The sequence below is a fragment of the Phodopus roborovskii genome, unplaced genomic scaffold (assembly GCF_943737965.1).
Source record: "Phodopus roborovskii unplaced genomic scaffold, PHOROB, whole genome shotgun sequence".
Classification (NCBI taxonomy): domain Eukaryota; kingdom Metazoa; phylum Chordata; class Mammalia; order Rodentia; family Cricetidae; genus Phodopus; species Phodopus roborovskii.
The window spans coordinates 12914986-12937520 of record NW_026126636.1 but is presented as its reverse complement, the minus strand read 5'-3'; the positions used below and the strand labels follow the sequence as shown (position 1 = coordinate 12937520).

The 22535-nt window shown below is 38.9% G+C and overlaps 1 protein-coding gene across 1 annotated transcript; it reads right to left on the bottom strand.

The window, feature by feature from the left end:
- Window positions 1-8975: 8975 nt before the first annotated feature.
- LOC127238451 (vomeronasal type-1 receptor 4) lies at window positions 8976-9920 on the bottom strand. Its single transcript, XM_051207069.1, has one exon. It carries the CDS (start codon window positions 9918-9920, stop codon window positions 8976-8978), a length of 945 nt encoding a protein of 314 aa, XP_051063026.1.
- Window positions 9921-22535: the final 12615 nt, after the last annotated feature.

Genomic DNA, 22535 nt, shown 5'->3' with positions numbered 1-22535 from the left:
TTTTAGTTTTATATAACAAAGAAAGCCATAAGTAAATTCAAGTTTAAAATACAATGGTGGGTACATCAGAGAGGTCATTACAGCAAGATGAGGGAAGGCTTTTCTACAGGCCCAAGATACCCTTTGATGACATTCTTAGCTTTTGAGTTGGTAGAAGTTGGTGGTTAGCTAAGTTAATAGATTCCAAAAGGTTTATATCTAGTAGTCACAATATGTTAGTTCATACTGTAATAGGGCTCCAGAACTCAGCTGGCCCACAGATCTTAGCACAACTGACTCCATGATGGAAGTGCTAGTCAGGCTGCAAAACTGAGCACATAAACAATAACATCTGCAAAAACAAAAGCAAAGGCCTAATCCATCAAAGTCCATAGTTCTGGGGAAGTCTCTAAATGTGCTAGTCTTGCTTTTGGGCTTCTGAACTTCCACTTCTAGATAACTGTTCTTCTTAACTGGTGTGTCAACCAGGACATTATTTTTATGCATCCCAGACATCCAGTGTAGTCACCACAAAACTAATAAGAACTTTCTGTTGGCTTGAACTCATGTCCAAGCAGTCTTCTCTGGTGACTACTCCACAAGACACAGATACGGGCAAGGAATAGCAAGCCCAAGATAAGTTGATCAGCCTCTAGACCTACAACATTTCAGTCATTTCATAAAAATATTAATTCATTGATCTGTCTCTGCAGACACAGCTTCTTCTCAGGAGTTCTCATCCACAAGTGGGATGGCTGAGTTTTGTTATTATTTTTGTTTATTTGCTTTCTTGACAGAGTTTGCTATGACCTAAGTAAAAGTATGAATTAAAAATGTGGCTAAAGGACACATCCCCCATGGAGGGATACTGCCTTAACCTAGAGACAGGAGAGAAGTCCTACTTCAAATTACTTGACAGATCTACATGACCCCCTGGATGGCATTGCCCTATATGTGGAATTGGGGTGGGAGGATGGGAGGGGAGGGTGGTCAGGGTGCATGTGAGGGGGCAGAGACGGGTAGGAGGGAGGGAGGAAGGGAGAGAGAGGGAACTGGGATCAACATGTAAATTTTTTAAAAAAATTATTAAAAATGTGGCTTAAAAAAACCTTAAACTCTTTATCCACCTGCCTTTGTCTTCTGAGTGCAGAAATTACAGGTATGTGCTATTGCATCAAGGAATTACTGAACTACTGGTTTAGATGGGAATTTTGATTGAGAGAGGGTCTCATATAGCTCAGGCTAACATTTGACCATCTAAGTAGCTGAAAAGAGAGATTTGAACTCCAAATCCAAGGCTGTAGTGCTTGAATACTGATATTCCATGGCAGAACCAGATTTAAACAATAGTTATCAACTAATACAGCCTTACAAAAAGTTCTAGAAGGAAAACTCCAACCCAAGGAAGTCAACTACACCCACAAAAACATAGGCAACAGATAATTCCACTTAGCCAATAGCCAAAAGAAGAATGGAGGGAAATCCACACATAATACTACCAACAACAACAAATCCAAAACAAACAAGAGTTAACAATAATGGTCATTAACATCCCTCATTATTAATGGTTGTAACTTGCCTAAAAAAAGATACAAGCTAACAAAATGGATACCAAGACATAATCCATCCTTCTGCTCCACACAAGAAACACACCTCAACTTCAAAGACAGACATACATAAGTTAAGGGTTGGGAAAAGGTTTTCCAATCAAATAGACTCAAGAAATAAGCAGGTGTAGCTATCCTAATATACTAAGTTAGACTTCAAACTAAAATCAATCAAAAGGGACAAAGAAGGTCATTTTATATTCATCACAGGAGATATCTATCAGTACAAAAGTCTTAATTCTGAACATCTATGCCCCAAATACAAAGGCACCTACATTCATAAAAGAAATGCTACTAAAACTCAAAGCTTGCATAAAACCTCACACACTCATAGTGGAAGACTTCAGCACCCCACCACTAGATAGGACAACCAAACAGAAATTTAACAAAGAAACAAAGGAACTAACAGAAGTTATGATCCAGTTTGGTTTAACAGACATCTATAGAATATTTCATCCAAACACAGAACATACCTTCTTCTCAGCTCCACACGGAATCTTCTCTAAAATCGACAACATACACAGGAATATAGTAAACCTCAATTGTTCCTGGTTTTACTGCTAAACAGTGTGTCAGTCATTCCATAGATGGAATGACTACTTGAGGAGAGGATGTAATCTCATTTTTAGTACCATTTGTTAGACTGTCATTCTGGCACTTTTAACTACAGTATGCTTATCTTTTGGTTTCTTTCAGGGGGGAACCTACATTGGGAAAACAAGAGTTAACTCCAGAATCTCCCAGTTTTGTGGTAAAACCAATTCACGACCCAAAACCAAGTTTTGATACAAGTATGTCACAATATGAGGTCCAAGGAATTGATACCATAAAATCAAGTCAGATGGAGACTATACAGGAAACAGGCCTCCCTCAGGAGCTCTGTGAAAGCCCCACATCTCAGGGGCAAAGTAGGCTACCACAAACATTTATTTGTTCTAGCTAGTCATGCACACATGTAGGCTAAAGTTAGTGAATTGCACAAGCCCATGAGATCCTGGTCAGTTCTGGACAATATTCGTAGAACATATCTAAAAAAAAAAAAATATGTGGTCACACTCAGAGAGTATTCAGAGGAAGGTGTTCCATCCCTGAGATAAAGGCTTGGTGCACAGGGAAGTCATCCTGCTGGGAGGTGAAAATCATTTCACCCTTTAGTGCAGTGGTGGTGTCTGCATAGAGATTAGAAATCATCTCAGAATAAAACCTGCACCTTGTACAAATCCCTGAAAGGATTAGAGTTATTAGTGACAGATCAAGCCAGGGTCAGGGGAATGCAGATGAAAACAACATCTGAGACGGCTGAAATCACCAGGTAGAAATGACAAGGGAGACAAGGGCACTGAGGCTTAGGAAGTGAGAATCAGGTTGACTGTGCATCTTGTCAACTTGAGGGCTTTACTTCTATTTTTTATTTTTTATTATTTTTTTCTTATGTTACATATCAATCCAAGTTCCCTCTCCCTCCCATAGTCCCATGTCCCCCACTGAACCCCATCACATCCCCCATTCACTCCCCAGGGAGGGTGAGGCCTTCCATGATGGATCATCAAAATCTGTCAAGTCATTTGGGGTAGGGCCTAGGCACCACCTCGTGTCTCTAGGCTAAAGGATTAAAACTCCATGGGGAATGTGCTCCCAAAGTCCATTCATGCACTAGGAATATATCCTGGTTCCACCGCCAGAGGTCCCACAGGCTGCCCAGGTCTCCTAACTGAGACCCACGTTCAGGGGATCTGGGTCAGTCCAATGATGCTTTCCCAGCTATCAGTCTGAGGTCCACGACCTTCCACTTGTTCAGGTCAGCTGTTTCTGTGGGTTTCTCTATCCTGGTCTTGGCCCCTTTATCCATCACTCCTCCCTCTCTGCAACTGGATTCCAGGAGTTCAGCTCAGTGTTTAGCTGCAGATGTCTGCTTCTGCTTCCATTAGCTACTAGATGAAGGTTCTAAGATGCACATAAGGTAGTGATCAATCTCATTATATAGGAAGGACATTTAAAGTAGCCTCTCCCCTATTGCTTAGATTGTTAGTTGGGATCATCCTTGTAGGTCTATGAACATTTCCCTAGTGCTGGATTTCTCTTTAAACTTACAATGGCTCCCTCTACTATTGTATCTCTTTTCTTGCTCTCCTCTGTTCTTTCCCCTACTCAAACTTCTGTCTTCATATCCATCCTGTTAGCCTGTGTCTTTTCATAAGTGAATTAAGAACATTCATATTAAGGAATATTAATGACCATTGATTGTTGATTCTTGTTAGTTTGGGATTTGGTAGTGGTAGTGGTGATGGTATTGCTTGTGTGTCCCCCCCCCCCTTTTTTTTTGGCTTTTAGCAATGTGGGATTATCTATTGCCTAAGTTTTTGTGCGTGTAGCTAACTTTTGGGGTTGGATTTTTCCTTCCAGTACTCTGTATGGCAGAATTTTGTGGATTGGTATTGTTTAAATCTGCTTTTGTCATAGAATATATTATTTTCTCCATCTATAGTGATTGAAAGCTTTGCTTGATATACTAGTCCTGGGCTGACCAGGACCTTTTGGATTTCATTGTTTCTGTTGAGAAGTCAGGTGTTATACTGATAGGTCTGCAATTATAAGTTACCTGGCCTTTCTGCTTTGCACCTCTTAATAATATTTCTTTATTTGGGATGTTTATTATTTTGATTATGTGGCAAGGCAACTTTTTTATTCAGTCTATTTGGAATTCTGTAACCCTCTTGGATGTTCACAGGCATGTCATTCTTTAGGTTGGGAAAGTTTTCTTCTATGATTTTGTTGAATATATTTTTTGTGCATTTGAGTTGGACTTCTTTTTCTTCTTCTATCCAAATTATTCTTAGGTTCATTCTTTTCTTGGTGTCCAGAATTTCTTGCATGTGTGTGTTAAAGGTTTGTTGGATTTAAATTTTCCTTTGACCGAGAATCTATTTCCTCTATCAAATCTTCAATGACTGAACTTCTCTTTCATCTCTTGTGTTCTGTTGTTGATGTTTGCACTTATAGTTCCTAACAGTTTACCCAGACTTGCCATTTCAATAATTCCCTTGGTTTATGTTTTCTTTATTGCTTCTATTTCAGATTTCAACTCTTAAATCATTTGTTTAACTTGTTTGATTGGTTTTTCTTGGTTTTCTTTAAGGGATTTGTTTATATCTTCCAATTTTATGTTTGCCTATTCTGCCATTTCTTTAAGGTAATTTTCATTTCTTTTTTAAAGACTTCAGTCATCCTGATAGAGTTATTTTAGGTCATTTTCTTCTACTTCCTCAGCATTGGGATTTTCAGGTCTTGCTTGTGTAGTACCACTAGTTTCTAGTGGTGTCGTGTTGCTCTTTATATTGTTCAGTGTGTTCTTGCCTTATCATCTACACATCTCTTCCTTTAATTGGTTATCGGTAGAGCTTGTGCTTCAGGAGGTCTCTCTTTCACCAATTGGTATAGGTGGGGGCTGTGGCTCTGTTGAATGCTCCTTCAGGGGTGCAAGCAGAACAGAGCATCTGGTGAGTACTACTCCTGGTGAGATAGCCCAAGGCTCAGGTGGTCCCTGAGGTGCAGGTGGGGCTACATCTCTGGTGGATGCCCCTCCCATTGGAACTGTAGGTGGGGCTGAGGGTCCAGTGGTCAATTTAGCGAAGGGATATTTCTAACCAAGAAGGATGCTGACTGTTACACTGGTTCTTTCCTGGAGGAATTTCCTCTGATAGTTTCTGGATGGTACTGCTGGAAACTGAGGCTTTGTCTCACTTGATAGTCACTCCATGCTCCTGGGCCTGAGGTTTGGGCCTCCTTCTGACACATTTCCTGAGTCTGAGGCTCTTGGTCCCTCTGATGCTGCTTCTGGGTCTGAAGCTCAGGCCACCCTCTGCTGCTGCTTCCAGACTGGGCTTCAGGCTTCCCACTGAAGTGCTCCAGGCCTGAGGCTCGGGTCTCTCTTTAATGTTGCTCCAGACCTGAAACTTGGGCCTTCCTCTGATCTTGTTTAAATTCTTATTTCCTTCACTTCAGAGGAAGAGAAATATGTTTTTCTCTTCTCAAGATTATGGACATTTTTCTCATAAATCTATACTGCTGTAAGGACTAGACTTAAGCAGCTCAGGAATTGGAGGGGAGACATGGACTCAGTGGACTAATCACTTAATTGACTTTTCTATCTGAGGGACTTAAACTTAATTCTCTAGGGATGGAGAGTTGGGGAAAACTTAATTCTCTGGGGCTAGTGAGAAAGGGAAACACACACATACAACACACCTTTATGGTCTCTCTATCATCTCTCTTTATTTTTACTTTAAAACTTATATATCCCAGAAAAAACTTTCCAGCCGTATACAAATTGCAATGCCGTTACATTCTACTTTTCAACTGGATAATTGAAATAAATACAGGTGAAAAGCAACATGTTCCTCATTTCCCTTACATAATTAAACATTTTATGATTACAGGTGAAAAAAATAAATTATTCCCAAGAACCCATTCACATTCATGATCAAGCAATTTACCATAGATTAACAAAGTGTAAGCAAGCAAGGTATTTTTCTCGGCTAATTCTTTTACAAACTAGCTACATATTGCTGTTACAAAGGGATGAATAATTTTGTTATTTATCTCAAAAGGTAAGCTTATAAAAAAATCTTCAAAATATGATAAATCTAAACTTTTGTATATGAAAAAATATCAGTCATTTCTATTTTAAGCCCTGGGAGTTTCATCAACAGTTTTTCAAATTAAGTCATATCAGGAAATTGAGGGCAGAAATGGGTACAAGGAATTAATCCTCACCTCTGATCATCAACCCATCCTTGTAAGAAAGCTACATCAGTAGCAAAAGCCAGGCTGCCATTGTTTGTGTATCCTGACCTCAATGAGTCCATTGCTAAAGTATTAAAAGTGTCTTTGTAAACTTTCAGTTGCTCCCTAAGATGTTCTCCCTCAAAGCCATTAGCAAACAGGTCTCAATCTATCCCTGAGTCATTATTTAAAGATTTGGTTTAGCTATGATTCACACTGAAACCTGTGAACATATCTCCCAATATTAAGATTAAAAGAACTTGAACTAGCCTAGCCTCTGGAACTCAATTTCTTCTATATGGCTCCTCAAGAGAAACACAAAAGTCCCAGCTCTGTTACACCTCCTCATTCTTACTTTATATCCTCTGCAGCCCCTACTTCATCACGGGTGAGGACAACACTACATTCTACCTTTTCCTGTATTAGTTTTCCCACTAAACGAATCTCTATCTTAATCCATTATGACATTTGCTAAGCATCCTCAATCATCAAAATTCTATTTAAATTAACGCTATTACTGTACAAAATCGTTGCTTCAATTAAACAGTACAGGTTAAGAGGAAATCATCTTCATAATAATCATAGGTAAAAATGCCCAGTAGGGTGGGATACTTCCATGAGATAAAAATACTACATTAAAGCCAGTGGGGATCTCCACACGCCCATTAACACTGCCAGTTACCAGAGAAATATGATAGTGGCTGACATGTAAAGGCATAGCAGTAGCAAGAGGAATTCAGGAGCTGTAGCTTTGGGGCCTTGCCTCTCTGAGATTCACCCATTAGTGCTTTTCTTTCTAGTGGGCTAAACTCCAGAAGCTCACTTGTCAACTGCTGCTTCTCAGTCATGGCCACCAGCAATATACAATGCATCATTGGCTCTTCTTGCCATAGAGAAACCTAGAAGTGGAGCCACAAGCCCAGACCATGAGATCAGAAGCAGAACATTAGTGAAGCTAAAACATGACTAAATACCATGTTGTTGGTCACACAAACATGTTACTCTGAATTTGCCAGGGAGCTTGGGATTTTGTTTTCTCATTCAGTTGCAGTAGTGGGAGTAGAGTCCAGGCTGTGACTGCAGTGAAATTCATACCTCAACAGCTGATTTGATACCTGTAAGCACAAGATACTCTTCAGTCCATGATGATCTCTTATTCCATAGATTTGGAATGAAAACAAGGAGATCTCTTAATATCATGGAACCATTTATCCAGCATTACAATAGTTACAACAACTGTTGACACTTAATTTCCAGTCACTGACATGCTTAGTAACACCTGGTAATTGAAAACTTTAATAAAAGTCCAGCTTATAAAATTTCATTCTGAGATCAAAAAAACAAATTACAAATAAGCAAAGGAAGTAAAATGTGAGGGAAAAGGAAGTGACTAACATAGCAATGTTCATCTTCATGTTCCTTAATTCTTCTGCTCTCTTTCTCTCTTGCTGTTCTGTTTCTCTATTCATTTTCTGTCTCTGTTCCTCTTTTTATCTATCTATTTCTCTGCTTCTATATCTCTCCCCAGTTCTTGGGGGTAGAGGTAGACGCACATTTGCAACAGTAATTCTTTTTACAATTCAATGAGGCTTGAGTATCTCAGGGTCAGCAAGGAAGATAAGACTTACACACAGAAAAATAAACTAAAATATCTAAGAGAAACTTTTAGCATCAACTGCTTGGGGCTGTAGATCAAACAGAGGGACTAAGTTTAATTTGCACAGGAAAAAGACACCAGGCCTTCTAGTGCTCTGATCTCAGTGGTGGCACAGGCATTCAGGAATGTTAACTTTTCCCTGAGGATGACCGAATGGTCTCATTACCCTTCTCTTTATCTTCTCAGGGGAAAGGGGGAGCAGTAGTTTTCTACGCTATAATCTTGAGTTAATAAAACAAGAAGTTTGAGAATCTTTTAGTGCAGTGTCACTTTAGGCAATCACTTCTCCAGCTGCCAGTGAGGTTAAAACCAGGGCATACTTGCTTTTTCTATCTATCTAGGCAGCTATGAATCAACAACTTTGGGTACATCGTAATTCTATGTCCTTGGATATCTGAGAATGTCTTAGATAGGATGCTTTTTCCTGGGCCCTAAACACTGACCAAATGCCTGTCGATAAGGATACTAGCAGAAAAGCAGATCTCTGCAATTACAATGGAGAGGGGAACAAGGACCTGATATTGAGAAACAGGCCTCGTACATAACTAAGAAATGTAATCAGTAAACAAGGACCTTTTCATGGGAACGGGTATTTACACATAGCTAGGGAGTATAATCAGTAGAATTCTAAATGCATGGGAGGAATTTGTTCCCATTAAATGAGCAGATAGTGCTAAAGTGTGGGAAGTAAATCCCAAGTTTGTTATAGAAAGGAATAAACTACAGGAAGAAAATGCAATTCATTAATGGGATTATAATGCCAAGTACAAATTTGTACTAGCTTCATTCATCAGGAGAATCCTTAATTCTCCTGAGTTATCTCAGGATAGGGGGCTGTACAATTGCTGTGTGATATTGTGGCTTGTTGCAATGGCTGAGTATAAAATCAATAATGGACAAAAGAATATTTGAATTTATCATTACACCCAAATCACCATGTTAAATTACCTTCATCTACAGCAGGGAAAATGACTCTTTGGAGCAGATTTATTACTACTGATTAGGATGAATGGGCAAAATGTGGGGAAACACGTGTCTAGGAATGTAAATATGTTGATTATCCAAAGATTTGGATTGTTAAATAACATGGTATACATAAGTAATATGAATGACATTGAGTAAGAGAGGACAAAGGTACACACAAGGATCAAGATCGTTTTTGTGGCTCTATCTTCAGGGGAAACGTGGAGGGAATGCTGAGCACTGTGGATGTACTGTAACTGACTCTTGTGCCTGTAGAGGATGCTCACCATAAAGATACTGGTCCAGACCATGAGACCCAAACACAAACCATCAGTGAAACGAATCAATATCAGATGTAGTACAGTTAAAGAATTGCCAAAAAGAAATGCTGAGCAGTACCCCAACTTGATTTTCTTGGTGAAGTTTTTCTTAGTACCAGATCCAATCACATCTATAGCTGTTTTGCTGTTTAGAAGCAGATACACAAGCCAGCTGAGTGAGCAGGACTGAACCATGTACTTGCAGACTGAGTGTTTAAGCTTCGTGAATCTTGTGTTGCTGGGGCTGATTGTGATTGCTTGGAAGCAACCCAAGAGGCAGGTGCAGTGCAGGGAAATGGCCCGGGACACTCGATTACTGTAGAGAGTAAGTTTACACAAAAGGTCATCCAGGAGATTTTGCAAGCCCAGCTGTGCCAGTATGTGAGGGATTACTCTTGAGATAATAACTAAAGAATTGGCAAAAGACAGATGCCATAATATCTGGTCTTTTGGCATCAGATTTTTTCCAGTGAATAGAGACATGGAATAAGGAAGAAAAATTGACCAATTGCCAAGAATCCCAACAGCTGTTTGAGAGAAGAACAAAATCCCCATTGGCAAGTTCTTAATAACCATGATCTTTTCACCTGAAACAGACAAATTTAATGACATCAATACACTAAGAAGGGAAATGTTTAAATGTGTATTAATTTTAAGTAGCTCAAATTATATCACTATCTCACCATCATTTCTTAAGTTTTCCCCCCTGACAAATCTCTAGTATTTTTTTAAGATTGATATACATTTATCTTGAGATCAGTCACATTTTTGATGGATAGATAAAAATATATAATAAAAAAGTAGCCTGAGGTTTTCAAATTTCTTACCATAAAAATGTGTCATACATATATATGTAAATGTGTATATATGTGCACATATATGTCTTTATATTGTCTTTGCATGTGTCATTCTTGAAGATTATTCTCTGAAGAGATACTTGTGCATCTATCACAATATCAATGACATTGCCAAATACTACATGATTTCTCTCATGTGCAGGCTCTAACTAATAATTTCCTATATATGTAAATAATTAATTATATGTCATATGATGTATTTCATGCTACTATAATATATCATATATAATACGTCATATATGTGAAGACATATTAAATACATAGTGTACATTTTAATTATATATGCTTCATATAATTATTATACAAAGAACTCAAGAAACTACTCACCAAAACACCAAATAACCATATTAAAAAGTGTACAGCTGTCTCTACGTGTTTCTGATACCTGGTCTTGTCCTTTCCCTCTGTATCTGGCTTCTAGTTCAATTCAGTGTTTAGTTATGGGTATTTGCTTCTGTTTCCAACAGGTACTAGCTGACCTGAACAAGGAGGAGCTAACGGGCCCCCAGATTGATAGCTGGGAATCCAGCATGGGACTGACTCAGGCCCCCCTGAATATGGGTCTCAGCTAGAAGGACTGAGCAGTCCAAGGGACCTCAGACAGTGGAACCAGGATGTATTCCTGGTGCACAAAAGGACATTGTGGACACATCCCCCATGGAGGGATACTGCTTTACCTAGAGACAGGAGAGAAGTCCTAGTCCCTACTTCAAATGATTTGACAGATTTACATGACCCCACCTGGATGGCATAGCCCTACATGTGGAATTGGGGTGGGGGGATGAGAGGGGAAGGTGGTCAGGGTGCATGTGAGGGGGCAGAGAGGATAAGAGGGAAAGAGGGAGAGAGGGAGGGAGAAGGAACTAGGATCGACATGTAAAATAAAAAATAATTAATTTTAAAAAATGTGTACATAACTGAATAGAGAATTCTCAATAGAGGAATCGAAAATGGCTGAAAGACTCTTAAGAAAGTACTCAGCCTTAACCATCAGGGAAATGCAAATCAAAACAACTCTGAGATACCATCTCACTCCTGCCAGAATGACTAAAATTAGAAACACTAATGACAACTCATGCTGGAGAGGATGTGGAGAAAGGGGAACACTCCTCCACTGCTGGTGAGAGTGCAAACTCATACAGCCATTTTGGAGATCAGTTTGGCAGTTCCTCAGGAAAATGGAAATGGGTTTACCACAGGAATCGGCAATTCTGCTCCTAGGCATATACCCAAATGATCCCCATCCATGCAACAAGGACATCTGCTCAACTATGTTTACAGCAGCATTATTTGTAATAGCAAGAACCTGGAAGCAACCTAGATGCCCCTCAACTGAAGAATGGATAAAGAAGATGTGGCACATTTACACAATGGAATACTACTCAGTAGGAAAAAAACAATGGAATCTTGAAATTGGCAGGCAAATGCATGGAACTTGAAGAAACAAGCCTGAGTGGGGTAACACAAAAATACAAAAAGAAGAACATGGTATGTATTCACTCATATATGGATTTTAGACAGAGCAAAGGATCACCAGGCTATAATACACACCACCTGGGATACAAGGAAGAACCTAAGAGATTCATACAAGGTCCCTCACAGAAGAGGAAGGGAACAAGATCTCCTGAGCATATTGGGAGTTGGGGGAGCAGTGAGTGGAGAAGTTAGGAGACAGAGAAGGGGAAGAGAGGACAGCGGAGGAATAGACAAAAGCAAGAGAGACAGAGAGAGAGAGAGACAGAGAGAGAGAGAGAGAGAGAGAGAGAGAGAGAGAGAATAATAGGGAGAGCCATTATAGGTTTGAAGAGAAAAATGACTACAGATAAATGTCCAGAGACCTACAAGGATGACCCCTACTAACAATATGAGCAACGTGGAAAGGCTACCTTATATTCCCTTCCCTGATAATGAGATTGATGGCTAACTTATCCACCATCACAGAGCCCTCATCTAGTAGCTGATGGAAACAGAAGCAGACACCCACAGCTAAACACTGAGCTGAACTCCTGTTGTCCAGTTGCAGAGAGGGAGGAGTGATAAGAAAATAGGGGCAAGACCAGGCTACAGAAACCCACAAAGACAGCTGACCTGAACAAAGGGGGAGCCAATGAGCCCCCAGACTGATAGCTGAGAAACCAGCTTTGGACTGACTCAGACCCCCTGAACATGGGTTTCAGTTAGAAGGCCTGGGCAGTCTAAGGGACCTCTGACAGTGGAACCAGAATGTATCCCTAGTGCTTTAGGACTTTAGGAGCACATTCCCCATGGAAGGATACTCCCTTAACCTACAGACAGGAGAGAAGGCCTAGTCCCCACTCCAAATGACTTGACAGATTTTGATGATCCCTCCTGGAAGGCATCACCCTCCCTGTGGAGTGGGTGGGGAATGGGATAGGAGGGTGGTCAGGGGGCAGGTGGTCAGAGGGAAATTGGATCAATATGTAAAATAAGAAAAAATAATATAAATAAATAAATATACAGTGTACATTTAATTATATAATTGTATATTACATATAATTATTTATTATATTGATGTTATATGTTACATTAATATTATTTATAATGTATGTAATTATATAATGATGTAACATAACATTTAATATATTACATATATTAGTGTGTATATGTATATTTGTGAGAGTATAGAAATAAAGTTTAAAACCAGAAAGATAATCTCAGGAAAGGGAAAAGAGTGTTGCAGACATGTAGGTGGGACAATAGAACACACATGTACAGTCTAAGGAGAAAAGCAGTTGCTGGAGGTAGAACATTATGAGAGGGGCATACAGAGAGGGAGAGGTGAACCACGAAAAACTAACTACAATCTTTCAAACATGGCAAGTCCATACTGTTTAGTACTTGAAGGAAGCTTTCTCTGCTGCATCAGTGGAGTGATACAGTGGTGATGATCATGTAGAAATGATAAGGGCAGTTAGTAGTGAATGGCTGACAGATCACAACTATCAACTAGTTTCATTACCCTTGGTGTAGAACCATAAAGATCAGGCCACAGCTTAGTATGTTGTTGTATATGTAGTCTGGACTTATCTCAGTAATAGCAGCTTTTGGTAGGAGATTTTCTTTGAGAGTGGATGAAACCCTGTATTATGGCAATGGCAATAAAGCTGGAGAATTCCAAACATACTCCTGAATCCTTCTCAAAGGTGAGGGACACAAGTATTCAGTCACAGTTCCTATTGGTGGGTCTCATACATGACAAGTAAGCACTAACCTAGATGGAACCTAGATGGATTTTTTTCCTAGAAAAAGAAATCAATAAGACTAAATATGTCTGGCTTATCTCAAGCTACCTGATGCATTAAGATGCAGTACCATGTCCCAACATGCTGTGCTTTGTCATTTGTGAGTGAAGAAAAAATGTGAATCTCTTTTTAAAAAGCTTAATTTCACTGATTTTTTAAAAAGCTATTGTCCTGTATGTTTATATTTCATTAGTATAATAACGATTCAAAAGATTTTGCCTCCCATATGTCTCTGATGTTTTATATCATACCCACAATTTGATATTTATAAGGAAATTGAGGTCACCTAGCCAGACAACATTAACCATATTCCAGACAGTGTCATCAAATGCCAAGTATCTGTCTGAATTCAGAGCCTCCAGCATGCACAGTTATGACAATGACTGTTACAGTTAGTGCCTTCACAATGTTAGCAAGACAGAGGTAACAGTCAGTTAAAGAGACAGAGTCAGTAACTGTCCCACAAAGAATAGGGTTTGAAACTGTGTCAATGCCTGTACAACTCTGTCTTTCAGCAGCCATCTGAAAAATACAACAGAGAAAGAGGGGAATAAAGAGGTGCAGGGAGAGGGCTACATCAACACTATGAGAGTCAGTTTGTGTTAAGTTAATATCTTTGAAAGGCCAATCCAAGACCATCTCCCAAATCAACTAAGGAACATCTCTGACCTGAGCCGGCTCCTTGACTGGGTCCTGAGGAGGAAAGTCCAGCAGATCAGAGATATAGAAGATAGAAGAGGTGGGCTTAGGAGGTCTTGTGCAAGCTCTGTCTTATGCCAAGAAAGCTTATTAAGAAAGTTCAGCATCTTATAAGCTAATGTCAGAGGAGAGACAGAACAAAATCAGCAGAAAGCAAATCAAGCAGAGTTGTACAGTATCTCTTCTCTCTCTCAATCTCTCTCTCTCCTCTCTCTCTCTCTCTCTCTCTCTCTCTCTCTCTGCTCCTTTCTATCATCTGTCTATAATCTATCATGCACCTATCTATCATGCATCTATGTATCTATGTTTCTACATCTATCTGGATGTATTCATATGCATGTATATTTATATTATATATAGAAACGAGTGGTGTTTATGTATCACAAGATAGAAAGGGATCCCCTGGAGCTTCTGGGAGGCATTCATTGCACAGAGGGGTAAAGGCAAGAGGCCTTTTCCTTACCACAAGGAAATATCTCCCATTTCATGTGAAAAGCCTTTTCAGGATCTTACTTCAATTATTAGCAATACTGACTTTCCCTTAATCCCTTCTAACTACAAATTCTCTGGTTATCTAAGACTTGGTATAAAGACAAAGTGTACTTACAGTGTGCTCTGTAAAACCACAGTGGAAGAGTGCTGTAGCAAGCAATTGAATCTGTCATGTTGAGGAAAGATTCTGATCCCTCACTTAGAGGCTTATAATTCCCTGGTGTTCCCCACAGGACCTGTGACTTTCAGCTCCACATAAATAACAGCATCTGCATGGGGGATTAAGAATACCTTTCTGACAGCCTTGCTCTACTTACCTGTGAGTGAAAAGGTCCAGATTAAGACACCAAATCCACAGAAGCAATTATAAAGAGTTAGGAAAAAACTTCTGTGAGCCCTTAGAGTGCACAGGACGTCACAAGGAGAGCCACACAAGTCCCGTGCCAGGGCAGTTAAATGGCACTCCCTGTATTAAGACATTCCTGACAGCTTTTCTTCAATACCTAATATCTTGGGAGATTTCAGAAGTTGATAACTAGCACTAAGGGCATAAAAGTTTAGGATTCCACAGATTGTTTTTCTGTTTCACTGTTTTAAAGTATTTTTTAAATTGAAAATAGATTGTTTTCTTGTACAACATATCATGATTATAACTGCCTCCCTCTATACTCTCACTTCTCCTGTTGCTTGAATAAACTCTCTTCCTGTCTCCTACTCGAAAAGAACAGTCTTTTTATCTAGTGTTTAGGCATTAAAGATGTTGGTAATATACACAAAGGAAGAGTTAGTAAACTAGCACATTCTGTATGCTCTGTGTTAAAAGTCATTGCAAAGCTGTCTTCTGAAAGGAGCTGTGAAAGTTATCATCCCAGTGACAGGTGCCTGTGTCACGTGATACAGGAGGGGCTGGCGCAAAAGCAGGTGGGAGACCAGAACGCTCTCAGCAGAATTCACGTTTAGACCTAGCCACTGTTACCTGTGTGTGGTTTCAGCACTACTCCGTATATAAGGGTCACGTTTATGTACTCATCTGAAACACCTAGTCCTTCTAGGTGTTTAGAAGTGCACAAAGTATGTTAAAGATAAATGTAGTAAATAATACATGTTGTAGATTATCCTGTTTTTAACTCATGGAAATGGAATGCTAAAACTACTTCTGAGCAATATAGACATGTGCTGATTTGGGATGGAGGAAGAAGAAAGTGTATGAAGGGCCTAATACTAATGTAAGTTTTGGTAATACAAGATTAGCCACTGTCCCTTTTATCTGTGCATCTCATTTTTGCAATGCATGATGTATACAGAAGACAGACAAGTCTAAATATGCAGCACTTAGTCTTGTTAGATGGTGAAGAGGCTACCAGTGTGTGACAAAGAATTAGTGAAAGACATGTTTTAAAGTTGTGTTAAAATTCATAGGAAAAACTCTTAAAACCTCTTAGGAAGTAAAATCGTTAATATCCCCCCACACACAAATAATAGTCACATAAACCTGATCCCTGAGATGAGAGATGGGAGAGGTTCTAGACCAGAACACTGCTATTTATAGGTATGTTAGCTATGTGCAGTTTATTTACTGGGCTGCACTTTACGTACACTGGGAAAACAAATGTTATTGGAAACATTTAGTTTTTAGACTTTTAAGTGCATAATACACTTGGTGTAGTAATGCATACCTTTAATCCTAAATTGAGGCAGGTGGATCTTGTGAGTTCCAGGCCAGCCCGGGGTACATAGACTTTGTCTCAAAACAGTAAAAAAAAAAAAATGTGCAGAATGGACTGGTGGGGGCTCAGCGGGTAAAGGCACTTGCCACCCAGCTGGTGGCCTGAGTTGATCTCCAGGATCTACATGATAAAAGGAGAAAACTGACTCACAAATTGTCTGATAGCCTCCATACAAGTACAGTGGCATGTATGTGCCCACATGTACTTATCAATAAATGCAAAAACAATGTACATGGTAAAAACAGAAGGTTAACACCTTTTAAGAATTATTATTTCCTGGGAATGGTTAGGGTTTGTGGAATTGTTAACCTTGTCTTTGAATAGAAACTGTTACCAGGCAGTGAATAGGGGGAAGAATAGTACAGAGCAAGGCAGTGTGCCTGTTGGTTGGTTCCAATCATCCAGCCATTGTTCCAGTGTGCATTTCAGTTACCAATTAAAGGGTAAGTACCAGTGCCCAAAGGAAGGGCTGTCTTCTGGGGGTGACCTTTGTAATACTGTCAGTACAATCATCCTGGACTGGAGTTGTGCAGAGAAGATGGATGAAGGAGGGGCTCTTTGTTAGGACCACCACATCCAGAAGACAGTTAGAGCTGTACCCAGGGATCCATATGTGCATCCGGGAAGATGCTTGTGTTTACTGTACTCAAAGTTCATGCCACAACATCTGAAAATCCTAAAGGAGAGCATATAGTTAAAAGTATAGAATTGTTAAGCCATGTCTGGACAGTGAGATAATTCATGTTGCTAGGCTCGCTGGAGGGGCAGAGAAAGGTTCACAGGGTGAGATCTGCAGCACTGTGCTGTGTTGAGATTAACATCCTGAGGACCCCTGCCATAGGTGCATCTTCAGTAATCCACAGGAATACATTTATTGAGCAGGAACCACCTTGATATTTTAGTATGTAGGTCTGATGATAAACTTAGGAATGCTGCACTTAGTTGGTCTGTTGCTTTGTGTTTCCTGGTAAGCTGAGCATTGAGGGAATGCAGAATTTAATTGTAACTTGGCCAATACATCTATTTAGAAGCCTGCTGCCATTTTTATCTTCTATGAAATTTTTGTTGCCAAGGAAGACAAGATTACAGTTTTGTCTGGCAGATTGAGATGGCATGTTGTATTCTTGGTTATCAAAATACTCTTGTAGCATGGGATTTTTAGTTGATGAATATTCACAATGTGGGGGAACACGTGGTACATGCTATATAATCTCAATTAGCTAAATGTATGTACATTTGCAGCACCTAGAAGGACACATCAAGCTGAGCTGCTTGTAACTGGGAGACTGTTTTTGGCTTCTTGTGTTTTGTTTCCTGTAATGCACATACTATAAAATAGATAAAATCTTCTTTTAAAAGTTTTTTTTTTAAAAAATCGAAAAGAACAGTATTCTAAGAGATTTAAACTAAACATAACAAGATAAAATATAATAAGGTGAAACCATCATAACAAAGTCAGAGAGCCAAGCCACTAGAAAACTAAAAGAGCTCCATGAGTACCAAGACTCATTAGTTTACATACTCAGGAGTCCCACAAAAGTACCACGCATATACATACATACACACACACATATATATGTAGTACATACAAATTATGTATTTATGCATGTATGTATGTGTGTATGTATGTATGTATATGTGACCTGGTATAAACCCATGCAGGCCTTGCGCTTGCTGTGTCAGTCTCTGTGAGTTCATGTGCCCTTTACTTAGTTGACTCACAAGACCTTGTTCTCCAGGTGGTCCACCATTCTCTCTGGCTCTTAAAATATTGTCTCTTCTTCCACAGTATTTCTTGAGCTCTGAGGGGAGGGGTTTGATGGAGACCTCCAAATTAGACTCTCTCTAAGAATATTGTTTGGGTATTATTCTCTCCATCTTTTTCCATCTGCTGTTGGAGGAATTCTCTCTGGTGATGACCAAACAAGGCACTGAATTATGTGTATAACAGAATATCATGACAAATCATTTAATTGGAAGTTTTTTAGATCCATAGTATTTGGTTTTACCTTGGGACTGTGAGATATCTAGTATTTGGTTCTTGGTTTCCCAAGTAGGGTCATAAGGTTCAGGTATGTGTTCCTTCTCATGGAGTAAGCCTTAAGTCAAATCAGACATTGATTATTTATTCACAGAAGGCTTGTGCCACCTTTGCTCTAGCATATTTTGCATGCAGGACAGGTTGTAGGTCAAAGGTTTTGTGATGTAGTTTGTGTCCACATTTCTGTTTTGGAATCTTACTGAGTACCATCCCAGCCAAAGAGACTAGAATGTAGAGCTGAAGGGTCCATGTAGGCACCAGAATGCCTATCCGTGTTCAATGAATTGTGAGGGTGTTGTCCTTGGTAATGGGGTCCCACTGTTAGTTTTTGAAGAGCAACAACTCTTTGTCTTAACGACAGCATGGGTTGTTTGGGAATTTACACAAAACCCACTTATCCAATAACTAAACTGAATTTTATCCAGGTCTGCCACTGGAAACTTCCCCTGGATACAATAGATGTCCTGTTGAGATTCCATAACACCCATTACTTGGAGTCCTTATTAGGATCATCTTCATGGATTCTAGAAACTTTCTATGCACTAGGTTTCTACACCACCCTCCAAATAGCACCCAATTCCAGCTGTATATTTCTACACTCTCTCCTTCCATTAAATGTCACCCTGTGGCAGATGTTATGGCACGTGTGTCAGTTTGCACTGGTCCTTTGAAAGAAAATTCAGTGCCACTTTTAAGACTGAATTTTAAGGTAGCCTCTCCACTGTTTGTTTCTTAGATTCTTAGTTAGGAAAACCCTTGTAAATTTCTGGCAATTTCCCTACTGCCAGGTTTCTCATTAAGCCCATAAGGGCTCCCTCTATCAAGGTGTCTCTTTACTTGCTCTACTCTCTTCTTCCCCCAACTCAACCTCCCTTATGCCTCCTCTTCTCTCCTACTTTCTCTCCTGCCTCCATTTCCCCTTCCTCCTCCATGTTTCCAATTTACTCAGGAGATTTTGTCCCGTTTCCTTCACAGTGGGTCCAGTTATGTCTCTCTTAGGGTCCTCCTTGTTTCCTGGCTTCTCTGGGGTTGTGAATTGTAGGCTGGTTATCCTTTTCTCTATGTCTAATACCCACTTATGACTGAGAAAATACAATGTTTATCTTTCTGTGTGGGGGTGGCTGCAACAGGATGATTTTTTCTAATTCTATCCATTTGCCTGTGGATTTCAAAATGTCATTGTTTTTAACTGTTTAGTAGTTCTCCATTGTGTAAATGTACCATATTTTCTTTATCCATTCTTCAGTTGAGGGGCATCTAGGTTGCTTCTAGGTTCTAACAATTAAAAATAATGTTGTTATGAATATAGTAGAAAAGATGTCCTTGTGATTTGCATTTACCTGCTTCCCAGTATCAGGAGGTCCCATTTGTTTATCGATCTCATTGTCTGTGTTAGTGGTGTACAGGAAGTAGTCTCCTGTACTAATGTGTTCAAGGGTACCTCCCAATTTCACTTCGAAGAGGTTCACTGTGGCTAGATTTATATTGAGGTATTTGATCCATTTGAACTTACATTTGGTGCATAGTGATAGACATGGATCTACTGCAATATTCAATATTCTACATGTCAACTTCTGGTTATGCCAGCACCATTTGTTGAAGATGCTTTCTTTTTTTCATTGTATAATTTTAGCTTCTTTGTTTTAAAAAAAAAAAGTGTTCCTAGGTGTTTGGATTATTATCAGGGTCTTCAATTTGATTCTATTGGTTTACCTGTCTGTTTTGTGATAATATCAAGCTTTTTTCATTACTATATAATAGAGCTTGAAGTCAGGAATAGTGATAACTCTTGACGTCCCTTATCCTGGGGTTTTGTTTTCCATATAAAGTTGAGTATTGTTCTTGCAAGGTATGTGAAGAATTGTGCTGGGATTTTGATGGGGATTGCATTGAATCTGTAGATTGCTTTTGGTAGGATTGCCATTTTTACAATGTTGATCCTACCTTTCTAAGAATACGGGAGATCTTTCCATTTTCCAATATCTTCTTTAAATTCTTTCTTTAAAAACTTAAAGTTCTTGTCTTTCACTTCTTTTGTTAGAGTTACCCCAAGATTTTTTATGTTATTTGTGGTTATTGTGAAGGATGGATGAGGTTTTCCTGATTTCTTCCTCAGCCCATTTATTACCCATATATATATATATGGTCTACTGGGTTTTTTTTTTTTTAGTTAATATTGTATCCTGCCACTTTACTGAAGGTGTTTATCAGCTATAAGAGTTCCCTGGTAGAATTTTTCACATCACTTATATAAACATCGGCAAATACTTAAAGTTTGACTTCTTCCTTTCCAATTTGTATCCCCTTGATCTCTCTTTTGTTTTCTTATTGCTAGAGATAAAACAACATGGAAGAGATATGGAGTGGACAGCTTTGTCTTGTTCCTGATTTTAGAAAAATCACAATGAGTCTCTCTCCATTTAGTTTTATGTTGGCTCTTAGCTTACTATATATGCCTTTATTATGTTTAGATATGTCCTTTTATCCCTGGGATCTTCCAAGGCCTTTATCATGAAGGAGGTTTGGATTTTGCCAAAGGATTTTTAAGCATCTAGCAAGATGATCCTGTGGTTTTTCTTTTTCAGTTTGTTTATATGCTGGATTACCTTGACAATTTTTTGTATATTAACCCATCCATGCATTTCCAGGATGAAGCCTACTTGATCATGTTGGATGATTTTTCTGGTGTGTTCTTGGTTTCTGTTTGCCAGAATTTTATTGAGTATTTTTGCACCAATGTTCACAAGGGAGATTCGTCCATAGTTCTCTTAGTTGTGTCTTTGTGTGGCTGTGTACCAAGTTAATCGTAGCCTAGTAAAAAGATTTTGACAATGACCTTGTTTCTAGTGTGTGGAACAATTTGAGGAGTATTGGTATTAGCTCTTCTTTGAATTTCTGGTGGAATCCTGCACATGTGGCCCTGAGTGGTTTTTTTGTTTGTTTGTTTTGTTTTTGTTGTTGTTTTTTTTTTGTTGTTGCAAGACTTTTGATGACTGCTTCTATTTCATTGGGGGTTATACATTTACTTAAATTTCTTATCTGTTGTTGATTTAAGTTTGTTATGTGATATTTCTCCAGGAAAAAAAAACTGACCATTTCCTTTAAATTTTCCAATTTTGTGAAGTACAGATTCTCAAAGTGTGGCATGATTCTCTGGATTTCCTCAGTGACCACTGTTATGTCTGTTTTTCATCTCTGATTATGTTAACGTGTATTTTCTCTTTCTTCCTTTTGGTTAGTTTTGATAAAGGTTTATGTATGCAAATAGTGACATTTTGACTTCTTCCTTTCCAATTTTTATCCCCTAATCTCTTTTTGTTGTCTTATTGCTTTAGCTACAACTTCAAGTACGATTGAGGAGATATAGAGTGAGCAGCCTTGTCTTGTTCCTGTTTTAGAGGAATAGCCTTAAGCTTCTCTCCATTCAGTTTGATGTTGGCTGTTGGTTTACTGTATATTGCTTTTATTATGTTTAGGTATGTTCCTGTTATCCCTGATCTCTCCAAGACCTTTATCATGAAAGGGTGTTGAACTTTGTCAAATGTTTTTTCAGCATCTAGTGAGATAGATGATCATGTGGTTTTTCTTTTTCAGTTTGTTTATATGGTGGATCACATTGATAGATTTTCCTATGCATCCCTGGGATGAAGCCTACTTGATCATGGTGGATTTCTTTGATGTTTTCTTGGATTTGATTTGCAAGTATTTTATTGAGTATTTTTGCATCAATGTTCATGAGGGATATTGGTCTGTAGTTCTCTTTCTTAGTTGTCTTTGTGTAGTTTAGGTACCAAGGTATTTTTTGTCTTGCCCTTACTTGTATTAATTTTTCCACTAAATTGACCTCTATTATAATCCCCTACTACATTTGTTTAAAACCCTTAATTATCAAAATTGTATTTAAACTATTACTGTATAAAACAATTACTTCAATTAAACAGTACATCTTAAGAGGGAGTCATTTTCTTAATAATCCACAGGTGAAAATGTTCAGTAGAATGGGACACTTCCATGAGATTATCATAGTACATTCAAGCAGGTAGGGATCTCCACACACCCATTAGCACTTTGCCAGTTACCAGAGAAAAATTGTGGCAAACATGTAAATGCATAGCAGTACTAAGAGATATTCTGGTGCTGTAGCCTTT